General features: G+C 41.0%; 1 protein-coding gene across 5 annotated transcripts in view; it reads left to right on the top strand.

The window, feature by feature from the left end:
• The window catches only part of LOC105464174 (microcephalin 1), a 243,977-nt gene that overhangs the window by 10,399 nt on the left and 208,297 nt on the right, over positions 1-25,281 (top strand). For all 5 annotated transcript variants that reach the window (XM_011711841.2, XM_011711840.3, XM_071068667.1 and 2 more), the window contains exons 4-7: positions 14,500-14,587; positions 19,038-19,152; positions 21,327-21,470; positions 24,465-24,554. In XM_011711841.2, the coding sequence (XP_011710143.1) occupies positions 14,500-14,587; positions 19,038-19,152; positions 21,327-21,470; positions 24,465-24,554 (437 nt within the window). The remainder of the gene's footprint in view (positions 1-14,499; positions 14,588-19,037; positions 19,153-21,326; positions 21,471-24,464; positions 24,555-25,281) is intronic.

The following is a 25,281-nucleotide window of genomic DNA, read 5'->3' as shown; positions in this document are numbered from 1 at the left end:
GGGAGACGGAGGTTGCAGTGAGCTAAGACCACGCCATTGCACTTCAGCCTGGGCGACAAGAGTGGGGGAAAAAAAAAGAGTAAGGTGCCCTTCTCTGGCTTTTGTCAATATTTTCTCATTATCTTTCACTTTCAGAAATTTAAGTGTCTGGATATGGTTTTATAACATTTATTTTGTTTAGATTTTACAGAACTTGTTGAATGTGTACTTATCTGTGTTTCCACATATAATTCATTTTTGGCCATTATTTCTTCATCTATCTTTTCTGCTGCATTTCCTCCTCATTTTTTCTGATTAGCTGTATATCTTTTTCGAATTAGCTGTATACCAGGGATTGCTAAAGTTTTCTGTAAAGGGACAGATAGTAAATATTTTAGGCTTTGCGGGCCATGTGGTCTCAACAGCTCAGCTTTCTTGTGGTGTGAAAGGAGTAATAGAAAATAAGTAAACAAATGCCTGTGTCTGTGTGACAGCAAACTTTACTTACAAGTCTGGCAGTAAGCCAGGTAGTTTGCCAATCCTTTCTACATAATATACCTTTTAAATGTTTGCATTTGTCCATAGTGCTCTCCTTCTTGTTCATTATTGTTGTCATTTTTTTTTCTTCCCAGATTGATTTGTTTTCAAGTTCATTGATGTTTTTCTCCATCAAATCCATTCTGCTACTTAGTACCTTTATTTCAGATATTTTTGATTGTTTTTCGTCTACTTGGTTTTTGTATACATTTTTAAAATTTCGTTTTCATGTGAGATTTCTCATCTTTGCTTTTCCTGCCTTTTGTTATGAATGTATTTTCTATTACCTTGATGAGTATAGTTATAACTAGTCGTCTTAATGACCTTGTCTGATAATTTTGAGGTTGCCATCTGTTTTGTTTTTGTTTCTCTTTGATAGCGTGTCACATTTTTCTGGCTCTTCGTATGGCAAATAATTTGAGCTTGTATTTTGCACATTGTAAATACTGTGTAGACTCTGGATTCTTTTGTATTGTCGCAAAGAGCATGACGTTTTTGTTTTAGCAAGCAGTTGACTTGTCATTAAAGTTAAATGCACACTGTCATTATGTGGGCAGTTGCTTAGATGGGCTCGTTGAGCCTCAGGTGCAAGCTGATTTGTTTGCCTCAAACACATGTTGTTCAGGGGTCAGCCAGAGACTTGAACTTCCATACTCAGAACTTGGGGTTTCTCCTCTGGTTCTCTTACTTCCTGAGTCCTTACCTCATTTCTCTGGTGGCCGTAGGTGCCCAGTCTCCTTCGTCTGGTCTCTTCAGCGAGAAAGGAGGCCGGAGCTTCTGCTTGAGTGCCTGCTGCGCCACACCACCTCCCACAGAGACTGTGGCTGCCTTTAGGGGACAGACAGAAAATGTGGTGATGCCCAGAGTCTTTTGCTTCCTTTTAAAATTTGTCTCTTCTTTCTTTTTCTTTTTTTTCCCTCCAGCTTTCAAAGCTCTCACATCATTGGTTTGTTTTATTTTTCCTGTATTTCCAGGACGTATAGCTGATAGTTCACCTGTATTTGTATGTTGGTTTGTTAGGAATAAACAGAAATGGAACACAGTATGTTATTTTTGAAGCATCTGATGCCAGTCTAATTCTTCTTCCCTTCAAAATTATTTGATCTTTTTGCCTGGAGACTCCTTAAGGATATTTTTTATTTGATTATATTTTTTATTTTTTTGAGGCAGAGTCTTGCTCTGTTGCCAGGCTGGAGTGCAGTGTCGCGATCTGTGCTCTCTGCAACCTCCGACTCCCTGGTTCAGCGATTCTCCTGCCTCAGCCTCCCGAGTAGCTGGGATCACAGGCACGTGCCACCACGCCCAGCTAATTTTTGTATTTTTAGTGGAGACGGGGTTTTACCATGTTGGCCAGGATGGTCTCGATCTTCTGACCTCGTGATCTGCCCACCTCAGCCTCCCAAAGTACTGGGATTATAGGCGTGAGCCACAGTGCCTGGCCAGGATTTTTTTTTTTAAGACTCATAGCTTTACTGTAATATGTTTTGGATTGATCATTCCAGTTCTGGCTTGGCCTTTTCAACAGATTCAGGTCTATATTTCTGCAAAAGTTTCTTGGATTATAGATTCAAATATTCTGTTTCATTGTTTTGCTTTTCTTCTGGGACTCCAATAATGTTTACATTGGGCCTGCTTAGCTATCTTTTATTTCAGCCACTTTGACTTTGACCCTTTTATATATATACACACACACACATACATATTTTTATACAGACACACACACTTACACTGACACAGACACACACACACACACACACACACACACACACATTTTTACCCCAAATACTCATTTGACAGTATTTGTTTTTGTTTTTTTGAAGACAGGGCATTGCTCTGTTTTTGGGTTTTTGGAGACAGGGTCTTGCTCTGTTGCCCAGGCTAGAATGCAGTGACTCAGTTGCAGCTCACTGCAGCCTAGACCTCTAAGGCTCAATCAGTCCTCTCACCCCAGCCTTCCCAAGTGACTGGGACCGTAGACATGTGCCACCATGCCCAGCCATTAAAATTTTTTTTTTCTTTTTTCTTTTTGAGATGGAGTCTCGCTCTGTGGTCTAGTGCAGTGGCATAATCTCGGCTCACTGCAAGCTCCGCCTCCCGGGTTCATGCCATTCTCCTGCTTCAGCCTCCCGAGTAGCTGGAACTACAGGTGCCCACCACCATGACCGGCTAATGTGTTTTTTTTTTGTATTTTTAGTAGAGATGGGGTTTTACTGTGTTAGCCGGGATGGTCTTGATCTCCTGACCTCATGATCCACCTGCCTTGGCCTCCCAAAGTGCTGGGATTATAGGCGTGAGCCACCACGCCCGGCCTTAAATAATTTTTTTTATAGAGATGGGATCTCACTATGTAGCCCAGGCTGGGCTCAAGTGATCCACTCACTCCAGCCTCTCAAAGTGCTGGGATTACTGGTGTGAGCTACTGCACCCAGCTGACAATATTTGATTCAAGTTCAAGGGTTTTGTTATATTCTTCAGTTTTGTGTTTGCTTTTATTTTAGGGGGTGTGATGGATTTTCCTCAGCTGAAATGATTTACTTTTTCTTTGTTTTTTTTAAAAGAGATTTTTAAAATGGATGTAGTCTTTTCTGTCTATTTCCATTCATTGTATAGGCTGGGTATGTGGCCAGAGCATCCTCTTCTGTCAGTTCTGCTGTCTTGCATAGTTTCTTTTATAGGTGATGCTTGTGATGGAGGGAGAAGAGAGGGGCTCGTGTATCTCGTTTGCCTTTTGTTTCTGTAGGATCCTTAAATGCTTTTCTCTTAGTTTCTTCTTTTTTTCACTGCCGTTGGTGCAAGGGCTGCTACTCCCCCCAGAACTGATGCTTTTCAGGGTCTGCCTGTCCTAGTCTTGCTCCATTTCAGGCCACTTCCCTGGAGCGGGTACTGTGAGCTGCATGGGTTCTGCGTTGTGGCAGTTGTGCTGGGCGTCCTCTTTCTGAGACTTCTGTTACCTGTGCTTCGTGTAAGTCCTCCAGGCTGTGCTACTTTTTATGGAGTCGTAAGCCTATTCTCCCCGACTTTCTGCATCCACAGACTTGCAACTGTGTTGGAATTTGGATTATTTTTCTACTTACAGGTCATCTGAATTTGCGCTGTTATCTCCATATCGGTGAGAATGTAGGTCATATGTGTCTTTTATTTAAGTTTTTTTTTTCTGCTTTTTTTTCGGGGAGGGAATGGGGAAGACTCAATATCAGGCAGCCATCCTTGTTTTCTCTATCTCGTCTTCTTATGGAGTCCATTGAAATGGCTTATTGATTTTTATCTCAAAATAGATCTCTCATAGGTCTTTATCTCTGCTGTTACTCACAGTCCAGACAACTATCATGTCTTGCTTCAATTACTGTAGCAGCCTCCTGCCTGTCTGTTTCATTTTGTTTCTTATACATCAGTAAATGTAACCCCTTTTGTTACCGGTGGAAGGTATCCAAGTTACTGGCAGCAAATCCGTATGGGTTTGTAGCAACTTCAGTTCTTACCTCCTCAGAAGAAAGAATTCCACGGAGGGGCATAAGGCAGAGGAAGAGACCAAAGCAAGTGTCAGAGCAGGCAGGAGCAGAAGTTTATTTAAAAGGCTTCAGAACAGAAAGAAAGGAAAGTACGCTTGGAAGAGTCCCAAGCAGGCACGGAGGTCACAGTTGATGTTTAACCTTGATCCTGGGATTTATAGGCTCGCCCTTTCCCACAGTTCTTCCCTGAGGGTGGGCTGCCCGCACGCACAGCGCGGGAACTGAGTGCAGGCAGTTTGTTTAGGAAGTGGTAATGGGTGCCCATCCGAGGTTTTCTTCCCATTTCTCCACCATTTTGTCTCAATGTGCATGCCCGGGAAATGGCCTCTCCCTGGCGTCTGCATTCAGTTAACACTTTGGTGCAACAGGTGTGGACTGTCAGGAAATGGCCTCTCCCTGGCTCTGGCTGCCAATTTATCACTTTTAGAGGGGCAATGCGATCATTGTTGAGCTATCACGCGACATTCCTGGTGGGTGGTAGAGCCCTCTCCTGCCGGGCTTATGCCTAACTACTTGCAACACTTTAACACGTAAATCAGCTTTATCCTTCTGATAAAATGGCTTAGAATTCAGTGGTCTATAGTAGGGAATGGCACACTGTCATCCCCCGACCAAATCCACCCTGCCATCCTGTTTATTTTTTAATGGCCCATGAGCTAAGAATGGTTTTTAAGTTACAAGAAGAAAAATTCAAATGTTTACTATTTCATGATATTTACATTATATAAAATTCAATTTTAGTATCCATAAATACCGTTTTATTGGAACACAGCCACGTTCATCTGACGATGTAGTCAGTGGCTGCCTCTGTACTACAGCTGTAGATTTGGATCCTGTGGCAGAGACCTTATGGCCCACAAAGCCTAAGACATTCACTACTTGCCCCTTTACAGAAGTTTGCTGACCCAGGTCCAGTGTGCTGCATGATGGTCCCTTCCCTTTCAATGTCAGCTGCTCCCCTCTCCCTTGTTTGCATCTTCCAAATGTTCTGGGCTTCCAAGTCCCTGAGGCCACACTCTTTTCTGCCTTTAGTTCTTGGCCTGTGCTGAGAACTCTGCCCCCTCTTCCTGATTCTAAACCGACTTTTGTAGTCAGCTCCTTTATACATGTTGCATTGCAAGGTCACTTTATCAGAAGAGCTTCCTCTGTCCCCAGTTCACAGTTCAAGCCCTCTTTGTTATTCTCTATCTCAACTCCTTTTTTCCTGTGTGTACTATTAAAACTTATTTTGCTCATTTGACTGCTTTATCTGTCTGTGTATCTAATCATGCATTTGGTCTTTCTGTTGTAATGTAGACTGTAAGAGCAGCTACACGTCTGTCTTATTTATGGTTGTGTTTCCAGTAAGCATCTAACATACATCTGGCTCATAGTAGATGCTCAGTAAATATTTGTTCTAACAAATTATGAACAAAGGAAAATTTAGTTAAGTGGCATAGAGATACTAGAGAAAATATGGGGAAAATGACTTGAAAAAAAACTGCATTTTAAAAGTTGAATAGAAATGTGGAGGGGAGAGTGTGGAAACGGAGACCTTTACTAGAAGCTTGAAGTAAATAGAGATGCATGGACAAAAATTAAAATAGTAGGCATTTCTGTACCTAAATAGGCCCTCTTGGCTAATCCTACATTGGGGGTGATCACTGATATCACTGATAGTGTTTTCTTCTGAGAGTTAGGGATTCTTGCTCTGCTTTGCTGGCCCAGCCCCTGACTCCCCCTCCTGTCATTCTTTATCCCCTTTCTCTCTCTATTTCTGCCCAACACCAACCCCAGCTTCTTTCTCAAGGGGATCATGCAGACTCCATAATGCTTATAACTTCATTATACAAAAACAAACCTTTTTTTTTTTTTTTTTTTTTTTTTCCTGGAGACTGAGTCTCACTCTCTTGCCGAGACTGGAGTGCAGTGGCGTGATCTCGGCCCACTGCAACCTCCGCCTCCTGGATTTAAGCAATTCTCCTGCCTCAGCCTCCTGAGTAGCTGGAGCTATAGATATGCACCACCATGCCTGGCTAATTTTTTTTTTTATATATATATATATTTTTTTTTTTCTTTTTTTTTCTTTCTTTCTTTCTTTTTTTGAGACAGAGTCTCACTCTGTCGCCCAGGCTGGAGTGCAGTGGTGCAATCTCGGCTCACTGCAAGCTCCGCCTCCCGAGTTCACGCCATTCTCCTGCCTCAGCCTCCCTAGTAGCTGGGACTACAGGCACCGCCACCACGCCCAGCTAATTTTTTGTGTTTTTAGTAGAGATGGGTTTCCACTGGGTTAGCCAGGATGGCCTTGATCTCCTGACCTCGTGATCTGCCCGCCTCGGCCTCCCAAAGTGCTGGGATTACAGGCATGAGCCACTGCGCCCAACCTATATACTTCTTTAGTTAACTTTTTATTACAGGACATTCTTTTCCTGTCTGTACATGCAGATACGTCCCACTTTATATATATAAGAATCTTTTGTAGTAGCTGTCCAGTAATTTATGTAACCAGTGTCCTATTGATGATTGAAGTTTTTCATTTCTTAGTTCTTTTATTTTCAATTAGAAATATTAGAGCATCGAGCTTCTGTATATATTACCTTTTTGCAGATGATAAATCTTTCCATAGATTTAAATCCCAAAAGTGGGCTGTTCAGTTCGGAGAGTTTACATATTTAAATACGATAGATGCTGCCAAATTACCTTCTGGAAGGAGTGTACTGGTTTCCATTCTTTCTGGAGTTATCGAAGAATACCTGTTTCCCAATACCTTTTCTTAGATTGTGAGTTATCAGTTCTTTTAACATTTTCTAATTAGTAGAAGAAAAGTAATACTGTTTTTATTTGCATTTCTCTGATTTTTAGTGAGCTTGAATTTTTTTCAACAGAACATGGAGATAAGAGCCAAACTGACCTGCATGTTTTATGTCACGTCTGTTCTTTCTTGGTGAACTGCCTGCCTGCCTTTCCAATGCAGTAGCTCATGGTTTCCACTGAAAATGTGAACATTAACTTCGTAAGGTCACTAGGTGTCACTAGAATCCCATTCTCTTAGGTTCCTTCTGGGAGTGTTCATTTTAAGATCAGATGACAATTGATAACATTCTGACATTTCCTTTGGACGTAGAAATTTTTACCTTAAAGGAAGAGTAAATAAAGGTGAAATAAAGGTCAGCTTGGCCCCCACTCTAAGTTCTGTTGAAGAAAGTTTATCATTTTTAAACAATTGCAAACTAACAGCTAGGTTGGGAATATGGCTCACAGGCTTTGTCCTTGCTAGGCTGAGAGTTGGTTGCTGACTGAAGGCCATCACCCCCTGCATTTAGTGTTTGCTAGAAACAAGGACATATTCCCACATAAGCACAACACAAGCCGACATTAGGGGCTTACCACGGCTCCCTTCCTCCCAGAATCCTCAGACTCCATTCTGTCCTACCGGCGGCCAGCTCCACTTCTCACCTCCTCAGCCTTCTCACCCTGCAGCCATTCCTTAGTCTTTCACTGGCTTCTGTGACTTTGACACTGTTGAAGGTCACTGACCAGTGATAGGAACGTCCCTCAGTTTGGGACGGTCTGATGTGTCCTCCTGATGTCACATCAGTATGTAACAGTGGATGTAGCCATTTAGGACTGGGCGAATTACTCAACCGCTGGGCTCTGGGTTCCTCCAGCAGCTCCTGAGTTAACTTGCTGCTGCTGTTCCAGTGCTGGACCACAGAAGTGTTCTCTCTGCCCGCAGAGCACTATTGTGCCGACTTCTCTGAGTCTCCTGTTTTCTTCCTTGTGCGTCAGGGACACACATGAGGGATTGTGTGCTTGGCGGCTGGAATCTTCAAAAAGATATGATTCACTTTTTTGCCTCACTAACACAGTGCCGTCTACATAAAAGATTAAAGTACTTTTCCTGAATTGACTTATTGACTGGGCCTAGAGAATAAGATACTGGTGCTGGGCAGTTTGGCACAAGAGTGGTAAAAAGGCTGCAGGATTGGCCCAAGTGAAGACAAGGGGTCGTCCTAAGGGTGGAATGGGAGTCGGTGGTTCCTGGCCCATCTAGCAGGTGTGCTGTGGGAAGTGCTGGAGTGAATTGGTTCTCTGGGGAGAACAAGCTCTTCAGAGCAGAGCTTCCCGAGGAGAACGTTGCTGCTTTGATTTCTGCTGGCTCTGAGGCAGCAGCAGGTCAAATAGTTGCTTCTCTGTTTAGAGGCATCTCTTGAAACACTTTTGTTTTGACCACTAGATGGTAGGCATTTTACATTTCTGAAGAAAAATAGAAATCTAATTGGAAGGTTTTTTTGTCTGTTCAGTAGATTTTGGTTGGACCCCTGGTAAATGTGAGTTTCAGTGTAGCAGCTTTAGTGTGTTACCACATGTGCTAAAGCATAGCTGTTGGCATGTAGAATGGCATTACCCGCAGTAAGTGCCACTTACTGCTTCATAGTGAGTGATGATAGTTACACTCAGGTGGATGAAATTCAGGGAGAGCATCTCGGTGCACCTTACATCTTATCACTCTAAAGGATATGCAGTTGGGAAGCTTACCTCAAAGGCAACAGAACACACCTCCCACAACTGTATAACCTATGCCAGGCACTCATTTTACTGGGTTGAATCAAGCCCTTCCTTAAACTGCTAACTTAAAGGATACTTACTGGTTTTGTAAACTTTGGCAAATGATCTTCTGTACTCCTCGGTTTTCTATGTTGTGCAATAGGAGGCCATGGTAGTGGATTTTCCAGCACGGTTGGTTTGAGGCTTCTCATGAGCTGGCTGACCTTTGTTCTGATGATGGTGGTGATTTTAATACTGTGTATTTGATAACACGGTTATCTAGGGTCTCCTTCACATCTTTCATCCAGATGCATCTCAGCCAGCCCCCTTTTGCTGTTCCCTTACTCATAATAGTGGTAAATCAGTGACATTTTGCTTAAGAAGAGGCTGCTAAAAACTTCTCATGCTTAAAATTGGTAATTAAGGGGACTTTTTAAAAAGAAGCACACCTCAAAAACATTTCCTTCCTCGTTCTCTTCCACCCTGCCTCCCTTTCCCATCACTTCTATTAGATACAGCATTCTGCTTACCCCATTATTGTAGGCTCAGATAGTTGGTTTTTAAAAATCAGCTTTATAAAAACATTTACATAAAATAAAATGGGCCCATTTTAAGTGTACATTCACGGAGTTTTGGCAAATGTGTATACCTGTGTCACCACCACAACCAAAATATAGAGCCTTTTCATCACCCCCAAATCTCCCTCGTGTCCCTTTGCTGTCGGCCTCCCTGCCCTCTCCTCCCACCCCAGGGCAGCCACAGATTTGGTTTCTGTCATTCAAGATTAGTGTCACCAGTTCTGTGGCTTTAGATCAGTGGAATCATCCAGTGTGCACTATTTTGTGCCAGACTTCTTTCACCGAAGGTGATGTTTTTGCTATTTGTCCATGTTGTGTATAGCAGTGGTTTCATTTTCTTTTATAGCTGAGTAGTATTCTATTGCAGGCATGTAGCATGTAGCACGGTGCCACCAGTTGATGGAGATTGGGCTAGTTTTCCATTTTAGGTTATTATGAATAAAGCTACAATGGACATTTACGTTTGTGTCTTTGTATGCTTTCATTCTCTTGGGTCATTACCCAAACTTTTCCAAGGCGGTAATGGCACTGTATATTCCCACCAGCAGTGTGAGGGTTCCATTCGCTCCACGTCTTCACCAATACTTGTAATTTATCCACCTTTTGAATTTTAGCCATTTGAGCGGATGTGTAGTGGTATGTCATGTTTTTTCTTTTTTTCCAACATTGTTTTAAAGATCTAATTCGCATGCTACACAATTTGCCCAATTGAAGTGTACAATTCAGTGGTTTTAAATATACAGTTAGGTATTGCTTAACGACAGGGATGCCTTCTGAGAAATGAATAGGTAGGTGATTTTGTTGTGCAGACATCATAGTGTGTGTTTACACACACCTGCATGACATAGCTACTGCACACCTAGGCTCTGTGGCACAACCTATTGCTCCTAGGCACAAACCTCTACAGCATGTGCATTTGTAAGACAGTGGTAAGTATTTGTGTCTCTGAAATATTTAAACATAGAGAAGGTACAGTAAAAATATGGTATAAAAGATAAAATATGGTACACCTATATAGGGCGTTTACTCTGGATGTAGCTTGCTGGACTGGAGATTGCTGTGATCGGGTCGCTGAGTGAGGACTGGAGATTGCTGTGATTGGGTCGCTGAGTGAGTGGTGAGCGAGTGTGAAGGACCAGGGCATCACTACTGTACACTACTATGGGATTCATACTTGTCATACACTTAGGTCACACTGGATGTATATTTTTTGGAGCAACTGTATTAACTGATACTATAACTTTTTTTAGAGACAAGGTCTTGCTTTGTCTCCCAGGCTGGAGTGCAGTGGCACAATTATGGCTCACGGTAGCCTCAACCTCCTAGGCTCAAGCAATCCTCCTGCCTCAGCTTCCTGAGGAGCTGGGACTACAGGTGTGTGCCACTATGACTGGCTAATTATTTATTTATTTATTTATTTTTGTAGAGATGGCAGTCTTGCTGCATTGCCCCAGCTAGTCTCCAACTCCTGACCTCAAACGGTCCTCCCACCTCTGCCTCCCAAAATGTCGGGATTGCACACAGGAGCTATTGCACCTGGCTCCTCCCATAAGTATGTAACCTATCTCTCTATTATGTGTGGTAGGGGGGGGAAAAAACCGCTAGGTAATTTACAATACCTAATACAATATGAGTGCTATGTAAATAGTTATTATACTGTATTTTTTTTTTGAAATGGAGTCTCACTCTGTTGCCCACAATGGAGTTCAGTGGCGTGATCTTGGGTCACTGCAGCCTCCGCCTCCTGGCGATTCTCCTGACTCATCCTCCTGAGTAGCTGGGATCATAGGCGCACGCCACCACGCCCGGCTAATTTTTGCATTTTTAGTAGAGAATGGGTTTCACCATGTTAGCCAGGATGGCCTTGAACTCCTGACCCTCCCGCCTTGGCCTCCCAAAGTGTTGGGATTACAGTTGTGAGCCACCGCACCTTGCCTATGCTGTATTTTTTTTTTTTTTAATTTGGCCTTACTATAGCTTTTTTACATGATAAACTGTAATTTTTTAAATTTTTTTACTCTTTTGTAATAACACCTTAAAATACATTGTACAGCAGTATAAAAATACCTTACAGCTTTATCAGCTTTTTCTATTTTTTAATTTTAATTTTTACTTTTAAACTTAAAAAAAAAAAAACTAGGACACAAAGCCACACATTAGCCTGGGCCTACACGGGGTTAGGAACATCAGTATGTCACTAGGCGATAGGAGTTTTTCAGCTCCATTATAACCTTGTGTGATCACTGTTGTGTATGTGGTCTCTCATTGACCAAAAGGTTGTTATGCGGCATATGACTGTATTCACAGAGTTGTGCAACCGTCACCACAATTTTAAAACATTTTCATCCCCTCAAAATGAAACCTTGTACCCCTTAGCCCTATTCCCCATTCTCCCGCCGGCCAAGGCAGCCACTAGTCTACTTTCTTTCCCTGTGGATTTTCTTTCTCTGTGGATTTTCCTTTTCTGGATATTTCACATAAGCGGAATCATATAATATACAGCCTTCGTGTCTGGCTTCTTTCTCTTAGCATAATGTTTTCAAGGTTCATCATGTTGTCATCTGTATTAGAATTGCATTTCTTTTTATGGTGGAATCATGTTCCATTGTATGCACACACGCGCCCGCCCACACACACACGAAGAACCAGTATTACAAGGCTTATCATGAAAAACAACGGTCCCTTTCTTGACCCTTTTCACCCTCAATTCCTGTTCCCCAGAGGCAGCTCCTTTCACACATGTGGCTGCTTCTGCAGATAAGCTGTTCAGTGACCTCCATGTTTCTAAATACTGTGGCTGTATTGCTGTTTTGGTTTTTCAGTTTCAGATATTATCTAGTGACTTTCTGATAGGGAAGTGAGAATTTCGTTTTTAATCGGCCCCTCCAAGGGCATCCCACTCCCACCTACGCGCATCTGCTGTTTGCATGGACACATTCATGTGCAGGCTCTTTCCACTCTTGATGGCAGTGTACATGATACATTTTGGTTAAATCAGTAGTTTATGTTTACATCATTATGACTGTGGAAGCTGTGTGTTAGGCTGAATCTCAGAGTGAACCATGAATATATTTCCTTTCATGGAAAACTTTTTGTTTTCCCTGAGCTTGGTGTCCTTTGAGTCCAGAGCTTCTCAGGCTCCAGTTATCTGAACATGGTCCCAGTGCCCCCATTGGGCACTGGGTGGCAGTGAGTGGGCACGGGCAAGGAGAGTTGCTGCCTCTTTTCAGCCTTCCACCCTCCACCCTCCACCCTCTGCCCTTTGCCTGCTGTCCTCTGCCCCCTGCCCCACCCAAGTGCTCTGGCTTCACCTGTGCCTCCTGCCCTTGAGCGGTTCTGAGCTCCGGGTTCTGAGCTCCAGATGGACTCCTCCCCACCCCAGCTGCCAGGCTTGGGTTTCCCTTTTGTTATTTATTTGTTTGATTACTGTTCCCCAGACAGCTCTTATCTACTCTTTATTTTTGTTGGTTTATGTCTTTTTGTTTTCCTTTACTGTCATTTTATTGGGGTTTTGGGGGTCAAGAGAAAAGCATGTGCTCAGACCACCAGATTTAACCAGAGGTCAAAAACCTTCCATTTTTATTGTCTAAATATTATTCAGTTAAGGATTCCCCCTCCTCATCTTAGTCCCCAACTGCCTTTACTGAATCTTTAGCGTCTCCTGCCTCACTTATTGCAGTAGTCCCTGACTGGCCTCCTCGTCCTGGACCGGTGACCTGCCCACGACCCCTCCCTCACACCTGTCCTCATACCCCAGAGCCCACAGGACAGGGTCCAAGCTCATTAGCTTAGACAGTACAACCCTTGGAATCACATAAATTCTTTTTTTGTTGCTGGTCTCCTAACTTGCATTCATTCACTCAGTCATACAAATGGCGTATGTTTTCCCAAAAATGTCGTGCTCTTTGCTGCACTGTGCTTGAGGCTGTGCTCTGCTTCCGGGTGGAAGATCTGTGCCCTCCCACATCTGCCTCCTTGTCAGAGTTGAGTCTGGTGATGGTCTCTGACCTGAGGCTTTCTCTGAACCATACTCGTTTTGAAACTTTTTGCTGCTTTTCTGCCGGTTGTACTTCTCTGGTTACAATTACTACACTGTATTCTTTTTTAAACTTGTACATTTTTGCAGATTTCTCTGATGCCTGGCTTATTAGAAGACAGTTGCCTTCTCATATCTGCCTCTGCATTCAGTGTATTGGGATAGCACATGTCATTTTGCTTCTGAAAACTCCACTGCATCGTATATTGAGGAAATAACACGAGACAGGAAAAGAAAATCATGTGTTAGTGTTGTTATAAAGATAGTATTGACTCTGCACACCCTCAGAAGGGGGTCAGGGACGCCAGGGTGAGATTCACTACCCTAGTGTTACTTACCACACTGCATAGACCATACTGTACCATATAGAGGCACATATTTCTGAAACTTCCTTCATTCCTAATATATTTTGTAGAAATTTCTGTATCAATATGGATATGTGTTTTTTTATTGCAGTATACTTTATTTTTTCAAATAACTGTGTGTTAGATGTTGAACAGTGATGGGCCTGTGAGGGATAGTTGGAGAGGTGAATAGAGGCCTTATTATAAAAACACTTAAAGAGCGAATGAGTGAGAATATGCTCTAAACATGGGAGTGACAGAAGGTTTTTATCTGGGTTGGGGAGAAATTTAAGATTAATATTTCAGTAATGTAGGAGTGAATTAGTAGAGGAGAAACAAACAGTAGGGCAGGAGATCATTTAGAAAATCATAATCATTTAGACTTGAGTGACAAAATGCTAAGAAGGGATAAGGGTCACAGGAATCCAGAGATACGAAGGTGGACAGGAGAAATGGCAGGTGTGGCCACGGGGCAGGAGGAGGAGGTTTGGCAATGCAGAGCATTGGTTGCACACCCAGGCCTTGGGGCTGATGGTGGTGCTGTCTGGACAGAAAAACAAAAAGGACAACCTAATTTTGGAGGAAAGAGATGTCCTCTGACTTCAATTTCTTTACATCCCTTCTACCTCTAAATTATCTGTTTTATGGCCTGTTTACTATTAAATGATCCATTTGATAGCATTTATTCATACCTTTATGAGTCTGTGCACTAATAATTTTGAAGTATGCTACAAGTCAAAAATTGTTGCATAAAAATTGTGCTTCCTTTACCTGCCTCTTGCTTCTCTTATACTTAAACATCAGATAGAGATGATTTTGGGAAGTTTGATTTATACTGACTTTTGTATTTGCTGTTGTATTTTTTTTAAGTCTGTTAAAATGACTTAGGTATGGATTTTTTAAATTGCTAATACATGTGCAGATTTAGTGCTGTGTCAATGTATACTAGAAACAAATACTCATTAGACTACCTTAATTTAATTACACAGATGCAGGACAGCTGGAGCACACATTGATGAATCGTTGTTCCCTGCAGCTAATACGAATGAACACTTACCAAGCCTAATTAAAAAAAAAGTAAGTACATGATTTCAATGTAGATAATGGCAGTTAGGAATTTATTCATTTTTATTTTTTATTTTTAGAAAATAAAACTTCTAGAAATATGTTCAAGAGTTGTCTTAAGTATGCTATTGATGATATTATTATTTTCACATAGCATTTTTTAGTGAATTATAGAGATTATTTTATCCTATGACTTCTTCGATAGCGTTTGTAGGAAATGGAAGAGACTGTGGTTGGCCATGGGAAAACTAAAAGGTGCCAAGAGACAAGCAAACGTTTAGGTGCTTTGGTAATTACTTCAGAATGAAATGTGTTATATCTGTAGTCAAAATACCTGCATTCTGTTTAGCCAGAAAAATCTCAAAAGTCTGATGGACGTACCTCCAAGTGTGCAAAGTCATTTATGAGGAAAATCTGCCGTACAAATACAGTTGCCCTTCAGTATCCACAGAGGATCAGTTCCAGGACCCCCACAGATACCAAAATCCACTGATGCTCAAGTCCCCTATATAAAATGCCATAGTATTTGCATGTAACCTACACAGATCCTCCTGTATACCGAAGAAAAAATTGTTTGTAGAGACGGGGTCTTTCTGTGTTCCCCAAGCTAGTCTCAAACTCCTGGCCCCAAGTGATTCTCCTGCCTCAGCCTCCCAATTGGGATTACAGGCGTGAGCCACTGCACCTGGCTCCTCCCGTGTACTTTAAGTAATCTCTGGATTATTTAAAATACCTAATACAATGTGATTGCTTTGTAAATAGTTGTTATACTGTATTTTTTTAAATTAGTGTTAATTTTTTTTTTTCTTTTGAATATTTCCAATTGTGACTGGTTGAATCCATAGATCTGGAACTTGCAGATACGGAGGACGAACTGTAGAGTTAAAGATACTGCTTTCGTTTGAGATCGAATTCACATTTTAACCAAACCTTTTCGGCTTTCTATTTCTAATTGTGATTTCTTTATCTGAGGAGAGTTTACTCTGAAACGTCACAGCCAGGTTGTTTTCACATGAGCGTCTCTGTCAGAGGGAGGATTTGATGACTGTCTCCAAACTGAACTTGACATTTCCTGTAGACCAGAGGAGAAATAACTGTGGAGGAATAACATTTCCTGAAAACAGTAAATGATATTTCCCCATTACATTTCATCTCAGACAAGCCATAGTTTGCCCATGCGGTGATGGCTAAACTTCCTTCAGTCTTACCTGATTATAAGTGAAAAAGTGTTCAGCAGTCTCTGGACTCCCTGTGACATGCTAAAATCAAGTGTTTATTGTAAAAACACATCAGTAGTACGTGCATATTTTCATTGTAAAACATTTAGTAAACACAGACATCTCTTTGATTGCCCTCCCTCAAAGTAAGCAGCTTTCAATTTGATGAGTATCCTGGGTGGCATTTCTTCAGTATATTACACACATGTACACACACATGCATGCTTGACATGAAGGGGCTCTGCTATCTTACGTGTATCGTCTGGTGAGTTGTCTTCTCTTCCCCAGTTAACAATATAGTTTTAGCTTTGACTCTACTCAGTTTTCTGTATTGCATTATATATTGTGACTGTGCTTTTCCGGTATTCATGTACTTTTAGTCACTGTCAGTTTTTGCTAAGTATATTACTTATGCCACATATTTGAGTTTATTTCTCCAAGTCAGATATCTAGAGATAAAATTACTGGATCAGAATACATACACATTTTGATTTTAACAGTTCCACCAATCATATACAAGATGACCTATTTCTTGGCCAGATACAGTGGCTCACACCTGTAGTCCCAGCACTTCAGGAGGCCGAGGCAGGCAAATCAGTTGAGGCCACGAGTTTGAGACCAGCCTGGCCAACATGGCAAAACCCCATCTCTACTAAAAATACAAAAATTAGCCAGACCTGGTGGTGCACACCTGTAATCCCAGCTACTTAGGAGGCTGAGGCAGGAGAATCGCTTGAACCCAGGAGGTGGAGGTTGCAGTAAGCCCAGATCGCACCACTGCACTCCAGCCTGGGCAACAGCAAGGCTCTTTCTCAAAAAAAAAAAAAAAAAAAGGAAAAAACAAGCTATTTCTTAATACTCTGACTAGTATTGGATATTACTAATCATTTTAATTTTTCCTAATCTGAAGCATTAATGACTGCTCATACACTTTACCACTTTAATTTTCATGTCTAAAAACTTTCCCTTTCCTTCTCTTTTCCAAATGTAATTGCAAATTAAACCTGACTTGAGGCCTTATTCTTTTGGGTCTTTGAGGAGGTTCTGTGCATCTGTCTCCCCCTCACCCTGTCTGCTGCCTGCCTGCCGCCTGCCTGCCCAGCTTGCTGTTCCTCAAGCATGCCAATCGTGTTTCTATTTCAGAGCCATTGCATTATCTGTTCCCTCTGTCTGGAACATTCTTCCCCCAAAATCCATACACATGACCCGTTTTCCAGCCTCCCTATGGCTTTGTACAGATGTTACTTTCTCTGTGAGACCTATCCTGCCACCCCTCTTTGTACCAGCAATTCCTTCCCACTTGTGCCAACTATGAGAGTCTCTTTTCATCTGCAATGCTGACTGGCTCCTCCTAACACACTGTAGTAATGTGGGCAGTTTGATGGAATACAGCTGCTAGAGAAGATTCACAGGACCCCAAAATAACAATGTGTCCAATCTGCACAGTACCTGAGAACCAGGGAGCACAAGGTGGAGCATCTTCTTGTATACTGCTGGCCCTGAGCCTATATGAACCAGCCCCACTGGTGGAGCCTCCAGGCAAATCCTTCGTCTCACTAATCATAAACAATGTTGACAGGCCAGCACAGTTGTCCCCAGACTTCCCGGACCTGTGGCTATAAAGCACCACTGCCTAATTAATACATTTTGTGTAGTGCAGGTACTTTAGTGAAAGCAGTGCAGGCCGGTTCCAAGCCTATTGAAATGAACCTCCCAAGCCACATACAATTTACTTATTTATTATGTTTATTTTCTGTCATTCCTTACCAGCATACAAGCTCCATGATGACAAGGATCTTTCTAGGTTGCAAGACCAGCGCCTGACATATAATCATGTTTTTTGTCAATAAATGAGTGAATAACTAACAGAGCAAGATCCCAGTATAGGCATTAGCCTTAAATAGCTAAAAGAAGTTCTTTCTATAAGACTGAAGCAAAAGAAGTTAGCTTTTACATGGGTAGCTAGCTCCCTATGTAAGCAAGTTTGGGCTGGCAGCTTCAAGCAGAAAACCAAGGAACCTAGACAGACGACTTAAATTTCCCTGGGGTCCTGTAAGAAAGAAGTCAGGCATAAAAGTGTTAGTAGGTAAAATCGATGTGAAGTTCAGTATGTGTGTTTGTGCTGATGGCCGGCCTAAAGATGGGAAGTCAATGGGAAGTTCCAAGAAGAGAATGTGGGTAAGGCTGGGACTGTGAGGTGTGTTTCAAAGGAAACATTTCCCCTCTCTGAGGATGGTAAGAGTAGAGTTAACCCACGACCTTCCTGTGGATATCAACCTGGGGTTTCATGTTTTTGTGAGTGTAGTCATAGTTTTGGGGTTTTACTGGCTGATTGGAGCTACTGTGATTTAATGATAGTAGGGCAAGAATAATAATGGTTCTTTTCTTTGGTAATTATAAAATAAAAATTGTTTTCTTACTGCGTCATGGTCTTGCAGGGAGGACGATGTGAGAATAGTGCTACCAAGCAGGCAATGGGCTTGCTGCCCAACCCACATAGAGTCCAAGATCATGCCACTTGCTTTTGAGAAAAGAAAGGCTTTATTGCAAGTTGCCTGGCAAGGAGACAGGAAGAAATGCTCAAATCTGCCTCCCTGAGATGGGGGCTCAGGCAGTTTCATAGGCAGAGAAAACGAAGTGTGATCTGATTGGATCTTGCAACCAGGTGATGCTGGGAGGCGTCATCTGACTGGGTTGTGTCCCAAGGTGATGCTAGGGCTGAATCTGATTGGATCCTAGATTATGCCATCAGATGTTTACTCCTTAATTTGGCCCCCGTTCCTTGGTCTAAGTGCTTAGGTTCCACCTGTGGTTACATGCTTGTTTCACCTGAGCATGCGCAAGTGACATAACTTGCCACATCGGGGGCCAGGGCAATTAAACAGTTCACCATTTTGATACACAAAGTTGAACTAGATTGGGCTGGTTTGGTGGTAACAATAGCAAAAAATCGAAAGAGACTGGCTAAAAACTTTCATGGAAACTAAGAATGCTAGGATCATGAAAATGTCTCACAAAGCATAATACAGAGCCTTTTATACAGTCTTTTAAATTCTATCCATTTTCTTTATAATTGCACAAAAAGAAATAAATATTGCCAATTCACATACAGTGCAAGAAACACCTCTTTCAGAAGTTTTTATTACTGATGTTATAAAAGGTATCAGAAATGTACGCGAAAGGGCTTTTTCTCCTGTCTTAAGCAGTTGCAATACAGCATTAATTTTTGTGTTCTTTTTGCATAGCGTAAATGTATGCAGCCCAAAGATTTTAATTTTAAAACACCAGAAAATGATAAGAGATTTCAGAAGAAATTTGAGAAAATGGCTAAAGAGCTACAAAGGCAAAAAACAAGTCTAGGTAAGCTAAGAAATTTAATACAGTTCTTTGCATTTGTGTCTATACACCTTGTTTAATTTGCATGATGACTGGTGGTGGTCAGGATGAGAGAGCTGATGGAGACTATCGTAGCTTTACGATAAAGCTACGAAGACAAAATGTCAGGAGGCTGCGGGAGACTTGACTGGGAGCCAGAATAGAGCCATGCAGCTGAGCTAATCGACTACAGTCTTAACCATTCATCCACGTGGTCGAACTTTTTATTTTCAGGAATGATTTCAGAAGAAAAGCAAACTTTGGCTAATAAGCCTTATTGAAATAAATACCTATTTATTTCTTCTTTATATATAACTTTGTATTTTTACCTAATTGGCCTTTTTGTTTTGTTACCCAGAATAGGCAAATCTTAGATGATACATTCTTTTAGTGATTTGGAAAAATACTTTAGAATATTATGTGCTATAACAAGATGTCTTAGAAAAAATATATATATTCTTATGTATATATTCTTAAATAATATTCTTATATATAAGAATATTATGGGCTGGGCACGGTGGCTCACGTCTGTAATCCCAGCACTTTGGGAGGCTGAGGCGGGTGGATCAGGAGGTCAGGAGATCGAGACCATCCTGGCCACCACGCCCAGCTAATGTTTTTATTTTTAGTAGAAACGGGGTTTCACCATGTTGGCCAGGATGATCTCAAACTCTTGACCTTGTGATCCACCTGCCTCAGCCTCCCAAAGTGCTGGGATTACAGGCGTGAGCCACCGCGCCCGGCCAAGATTTATTTTAAATCTGTGATGATAATGCTACAGAATTGGGTAGAACAGTTAGCCTACGTAGTACTGCCACGTAACTTTCCAGAAACATGGCCTGCATCATTTGTTTCATGCTCAGCCCTCCTGCTGCCTCTCCTGGTGTGTGTCCATCCTTCCTTCACACCAGCTGTCTGGTCTTCGTCGAAGCTCAAGTCAGAAACATGCAATCGTCCTTGACATCTCCTCCTTCCTGACACTAACGCCCATCAAGACCATGGCCCTGCTTCTGAAATAGTTGTTTGACTTCTTCTGTTTTCTCCTTACCTGCTCTCTCCCCTGATGCCTGGATCATCCCTCCTGCACCACAGGAGCCACTCCTTACCCTGCCCTCCACTCTGTCCTTACAGTTCATCTCTGTGCTGTAGTCACAATGAGGAAAACCTTAAATCAGAAGGATATCCCCTTCCTAGTTTAAAATTTCTTGGTATCATCCCAAGGAAAAATATTCAGGATAAAATCCTGTATTTAACATATTCTCCAATTTTCTAGGTCCTTTATGATCTGGCCTCTCCTAGCCTCATATCAATATTACACACTCTCCTATAACTCTTTATACTTTTGTCACTTTGGCCTTCTTTCCTATATCAGTGACAGTGTTTGAAAATATTTTGACAACATGGTAATGATAGATACAAAATTTTCTTCTTAGACCAAATATGTATCGTAATTAAAAACCATACATATGAAGTATTAATGATTCAACTAATGTACATTTGTATATTGTCAGAACTACAGTAAAGATTATTCAGGCTTAAGAGTTGCAAAGGAGAAGCTATTAAATGATTCTTGGTATTTTTTTGTTGGGAGTGAGTATGAAAGTACTGAAGGGCTCCTTGAGCATATGCAAGGTAGCATTCCAGAAAAAAACACAACCGCACCCACACAAAACGAGCTCATAATTTCATGGTTCTGGGACCATGCTGATCCCACTTCATGCAGTCAGGTTCATGTCTGAGTCTGTGAGTGTGTGTTGAGGGAAGGAGAGATGGTGAATGGGAGCAGTTTCTGAAACCTGGGACAAGAAACAGAAACCAAATTGCATTCCAGCTTTGCAACTTTTAACTTCTGTGTCTCAGTCTTTGTTTTTAAGTGGGGTTACTAGTTTGGGTTTGGGTTTGAGGTTGGATGCACTAATGCATATATTTTCTTAGCACAGTACTTGGTGAGGACAGTTGCTCAGCAGATGTGAACCAGCAGCTGTAGCAGCAACGTCACTGCCTGTGGAGGTGGTGGGGGTAGAATATTAGCAGAAGTAGGTAATGATGTTGAAAGGGAAGAAGGAAAATGGGGTGTTGGGGGTTGTTCCTTAAAAGGAATCATATTGAAGTATGAAGGCGCTTTTTGATCTTAAAGTGGATTTTTTGTTTGTTTTCAGATGATGATGTACCTATTCTCTTATTTGAATCTAATGGTTCATTAACATATAGTCCTACAATTAAAATTAATAGTAGTCACCACAGCGCAATGGAGAAGAGATTACAAGAGATGAAGGAGAGAAGGGAAAATCTTTCCCCCACCTGTAAGTAATTAGTTTGTAAAATGAAAATTACGCAAATAGGTGATTAAATTATGGTGGAAAGCTTTTTTTTTTTCTTTGCCTAGATATTTTAATGTTTCCTGATAGTAACAAATTTTGACCTATTTCATGGCTGGCTTTGTTTTCCAGAAAATGTTATGCATCATTAAGATTTTTGAAGTGTGTGTTGGGTGTATAGTATTCTTCAAGTTTAAAATCCTGTTTGTTGTAGCTCCTTTGTAATTTCTATTAGCTTTGGAATTTTTTCTTTCTTTTTTAAAAACAAAATGAATTTTTTTTTTTTTTTTTTTCTGAGATGGAGTTTTGCATTTGTCACCCAGGCTGGAGTGCAGTGGTGCAATCTGGGCTCACTGCAACCTCCTGAGTTTAAGTGATTCTACTGCCTCAGCCCTCTGAGTAGCTGGGATTACAGGTGCCGGCCACCACTCCTGGCTAATTTTTTTTGTTTTTTTGTATTTTTAGTAGAGATGGGGTTTCACCATGTTGGCCAGGCTGGTCTTAAACTCATAACCTCAGGTGATCCACCTGCCTCGGCCTCCCAAACGGCTGGGATTACAGGCATGAGCCACCGTGCCCAGCCATGAATCGTGTCTTTTGAAGGAATTTGCTTTAGATTAAATGTGTCTAATGAATCAGTTTGTTTCTCATTATTTCTTTTATCTTTAAAATTTTTAATTACTGAAGTATAATTCAGCACATTTTAATAAAACATTTAACAAAGTAGCTAATAGTAAAAGTTCATCTTGATACTCACCTAATTATACTCTTCTACCTGGGGATAACCTGTATTTTAAGTTGATGTGTTTTTCCAGATCTGTTTCGGTGTATCAGATATCTGTGTATACATGACAAAGATACAGGTTTGTTTTCTGTGTGGAGGTGTCATTTCTGTTTCTGTGTAAATTATCTAATTACCTAAATTAGATAATGACATATGTATTATTACGCACTTTGTTTTCTTACTTAAGAGTATCCTGGAGGTTTTTTTTGCAGCTTAGTTGTTGTAGACCTATTTTTTTTTTAAAGGTGCTCTAAGTAGTCTGCAGCTTTGATATTGACTCATCTATTGGTGGATATTTTTTCCCACTTTTTCTTTATTAGAAATCGTGCTGCAGTTTTTATTCTTTTTTTAACCATATAGGTTGGTGGTTCTTATTTTTTTATTAAGCCATTTTCCTTTCCTGGACATAAGTCTTTCCAGCTTCCCACCCCGACTTTTTACCGTTATAACCCCTGCATGCGCCTACGTGAATCCTTATATTTCTGAGTACTTCATGTATTTCAATAATATTCATACATGCAGAATTTGATTTTTTAAAGATATAGAGAGTCTCACTGTCTTGCCCAGGCAGGACTTGCACTCCTGAGCTCAAGTACTTCTGCCTCACCCTCTCAAGTAGCTAGGAATGCAGGTGTGTGCCACTACTCCTGGCTTATTGATAGATATAGTCAAATTATCCTTCAAAAGATTTGGGCCATTTTATTGGCATCAGTTGTTTATAAGAATGCCTCTTTCTCCATCCTTGGAAAACTGAATGGCATTAGCCTGTAGCCTTTTTCAGTCGGAAGCTTGAAAAACTGGATCTGTTCTCTAAGTTACTTTTGATTAGGAGCAAGTTTCAGTGCCTTTTCATATTATTGACGATGACTTACTGAATGCAGCTTGTAATGTTATCAACTATTGCCTCTCTTAATTTTACATCCTTTGTCCATCTATATCAGTTAAGGTTAGTTTCGGCTGCATATAACAAAGAAAGAAAAAAAACCAGTGACTTAAAATCGATAGAATTGCCTTTCTCTGTCTTGCCTAGTTCAGAAGTAGGCAGTCAGGGCTGGGATGCCATTCCATGGTGTCTTTAAGAAACTAGGTTCCCATCTTTCTGTTAGGCCTGCCTGGCTTTTCTTCCAAAATGTGTGTGCCTCCCAGCTAAGCCATCTCCCTTTGACAGCCTTACCAGACGTCTATCCAATACTCCTGTCTAATTCCGTTGGCTGGAATGTGGTCATATGCCCACCCCTTTTGCAGACAAGACTGAAATGTAGTCTTGACTGGGATGCATTGCTATACTGATAAAATCAAAGTTCTGTTGTTAAGAAGAAGTGAGAATGGACATTGAGGAAGATAACTGTGTCCCAGGTAGACGTCCAAATTGTTCCAATGTGCAATTATGCGTATAAAGTAATTTGCCTTAAACTTTACTTTTTCTATTACTTTACAGTGTTAATTCTGCTACTTCACTGCGTCCAGCACAGTTTAAAACTTAACTGAAAATTTTATGTGTGCTTCCCTTCTTTATCTTGGTTTATTCTCTTTTTGACTGAAGTTTTCTCAGAAAAGTATCATTTTGAGTCTCTAAAAAATGTCTTTGAATATGAGATCCAAACATTTATTTTGTTTCTTGACTACTGTATGAACAGCCTTTGAAGATAATACTTAGGACCTTATTTGTTAAGTCATTGACATCCTAAGTGTTTTCTATGAAACCTCTAGGATTTCTCAACCCAGCACAGCTGACAGTTGAGTCTGGGTAATTCTTTGCTGGGGGCACTGCCCTGTGTGTGGCAGGAAGCTCAGCAGCATCCCTGCCTCTCCCCACTAACACTAGCAACGTACCCACTGCTCTCCCTCACTGGCAACATCCACAAATGTGTCCAGACATTACCAGCTATCTGCTGGGACCCCACGTCACCCTGGTTGAGAAGCAGTGCTCTAGTTTTAGAGGTAACTATGGTGAGCATCCTTGAATAAAAAGCCATGATTATCAAACAGGAAGACTAAAATAGACTGGAAGTGTTCACTTAACTCTGTTGAGCTTCTGATTAGATTTAGGCAAGTTGACTTTAAGATCCCTTCTAACTTTGTGATTATAGGATTTAACAGAATCACCTATGATTAATAGGAGGATTTCCTGCTGGCTTCATCTGCTAAACAATACTGAAACTTTATCTAATGCAGTGTCTTGGTCCTGTTTTTAGCTTCCCAAATGATTCAACAGTCTCATGATAATCCAAGTAACTCTCTGTGTGAAGCACCTTTGAACATTTCACATGATACTTTGTGTTCAGGTAAATTTTTAATTTTCCTTTCTGTGATATATTTAAGTTCTGATTTAGAATTTCATGTAGCAGCGTCTGATGAGTAAAATAATTAGTTAAAACTAGAACTTCTAAATTTCCCCCTGAAATTAGGTATTATAATAAAATTAAGGCATGAGTTAAACTTCCTTTTTGGTTCCTATAGGTTTTTTTGCCTAGGTATTTGCTTTCTTCCTACAGAATCCATTGCTCATTTTAAAAAATTATTGTGGTCGTATATGAACTAATCTGTATGCAGTTTAAACTACATAGAACTGAGGTCAGAATAAGGAAATGTTATTTCATACAATGTCTAATTAACACAAGGAACATGTTACTGAACGGGGTCAGTGAAGTATGTAAAGATCATCAATCAATTGAGGAGCTAAATAGAGGATTTCTAATTACAAGCAGAAAGAACATTGGTAAGAATTAATGCAATTAGTTACATGTTATGCACATACATATTTTTTAATGTGGGAGCCCTTGTGTCACTTAGGATGATAATTGTTCATGGTCATTTCTTCTTCGTACCAATTTCTTACAGTTTTCTCACCTAGCCCCCAGTAGGGCCTAAATAAGTAGCAGCGACCCCTAGAAGTACTGTGTTCGAAAGTGCTTGAGATGTTATGGAATATTTATTATGAAAGCCACAGCAATGACAAAGCACAAGACGGCATCAAGATATTAAAAGTTTAAACCAAAGCCTCTTTTCAGT

The sequence above is a fragment of the Macaca nemestrina genome, chromosome 8 (assembly GCF_043159975.1).
Source record: "Macaca nemestrina isolate mMacNem1 chromosome 8, mMacNem.hap1, whole genome shotgun sequence".
Lineage (NCBI taxonomy): Eukaryota > Metazoa > Chordata > Mammalia > Primates > Cercopithecidae > Macaca > Macaca nemestrina.
This window is presented reverse-complemented; position numbering and strand designations above follow the sequence as displayed.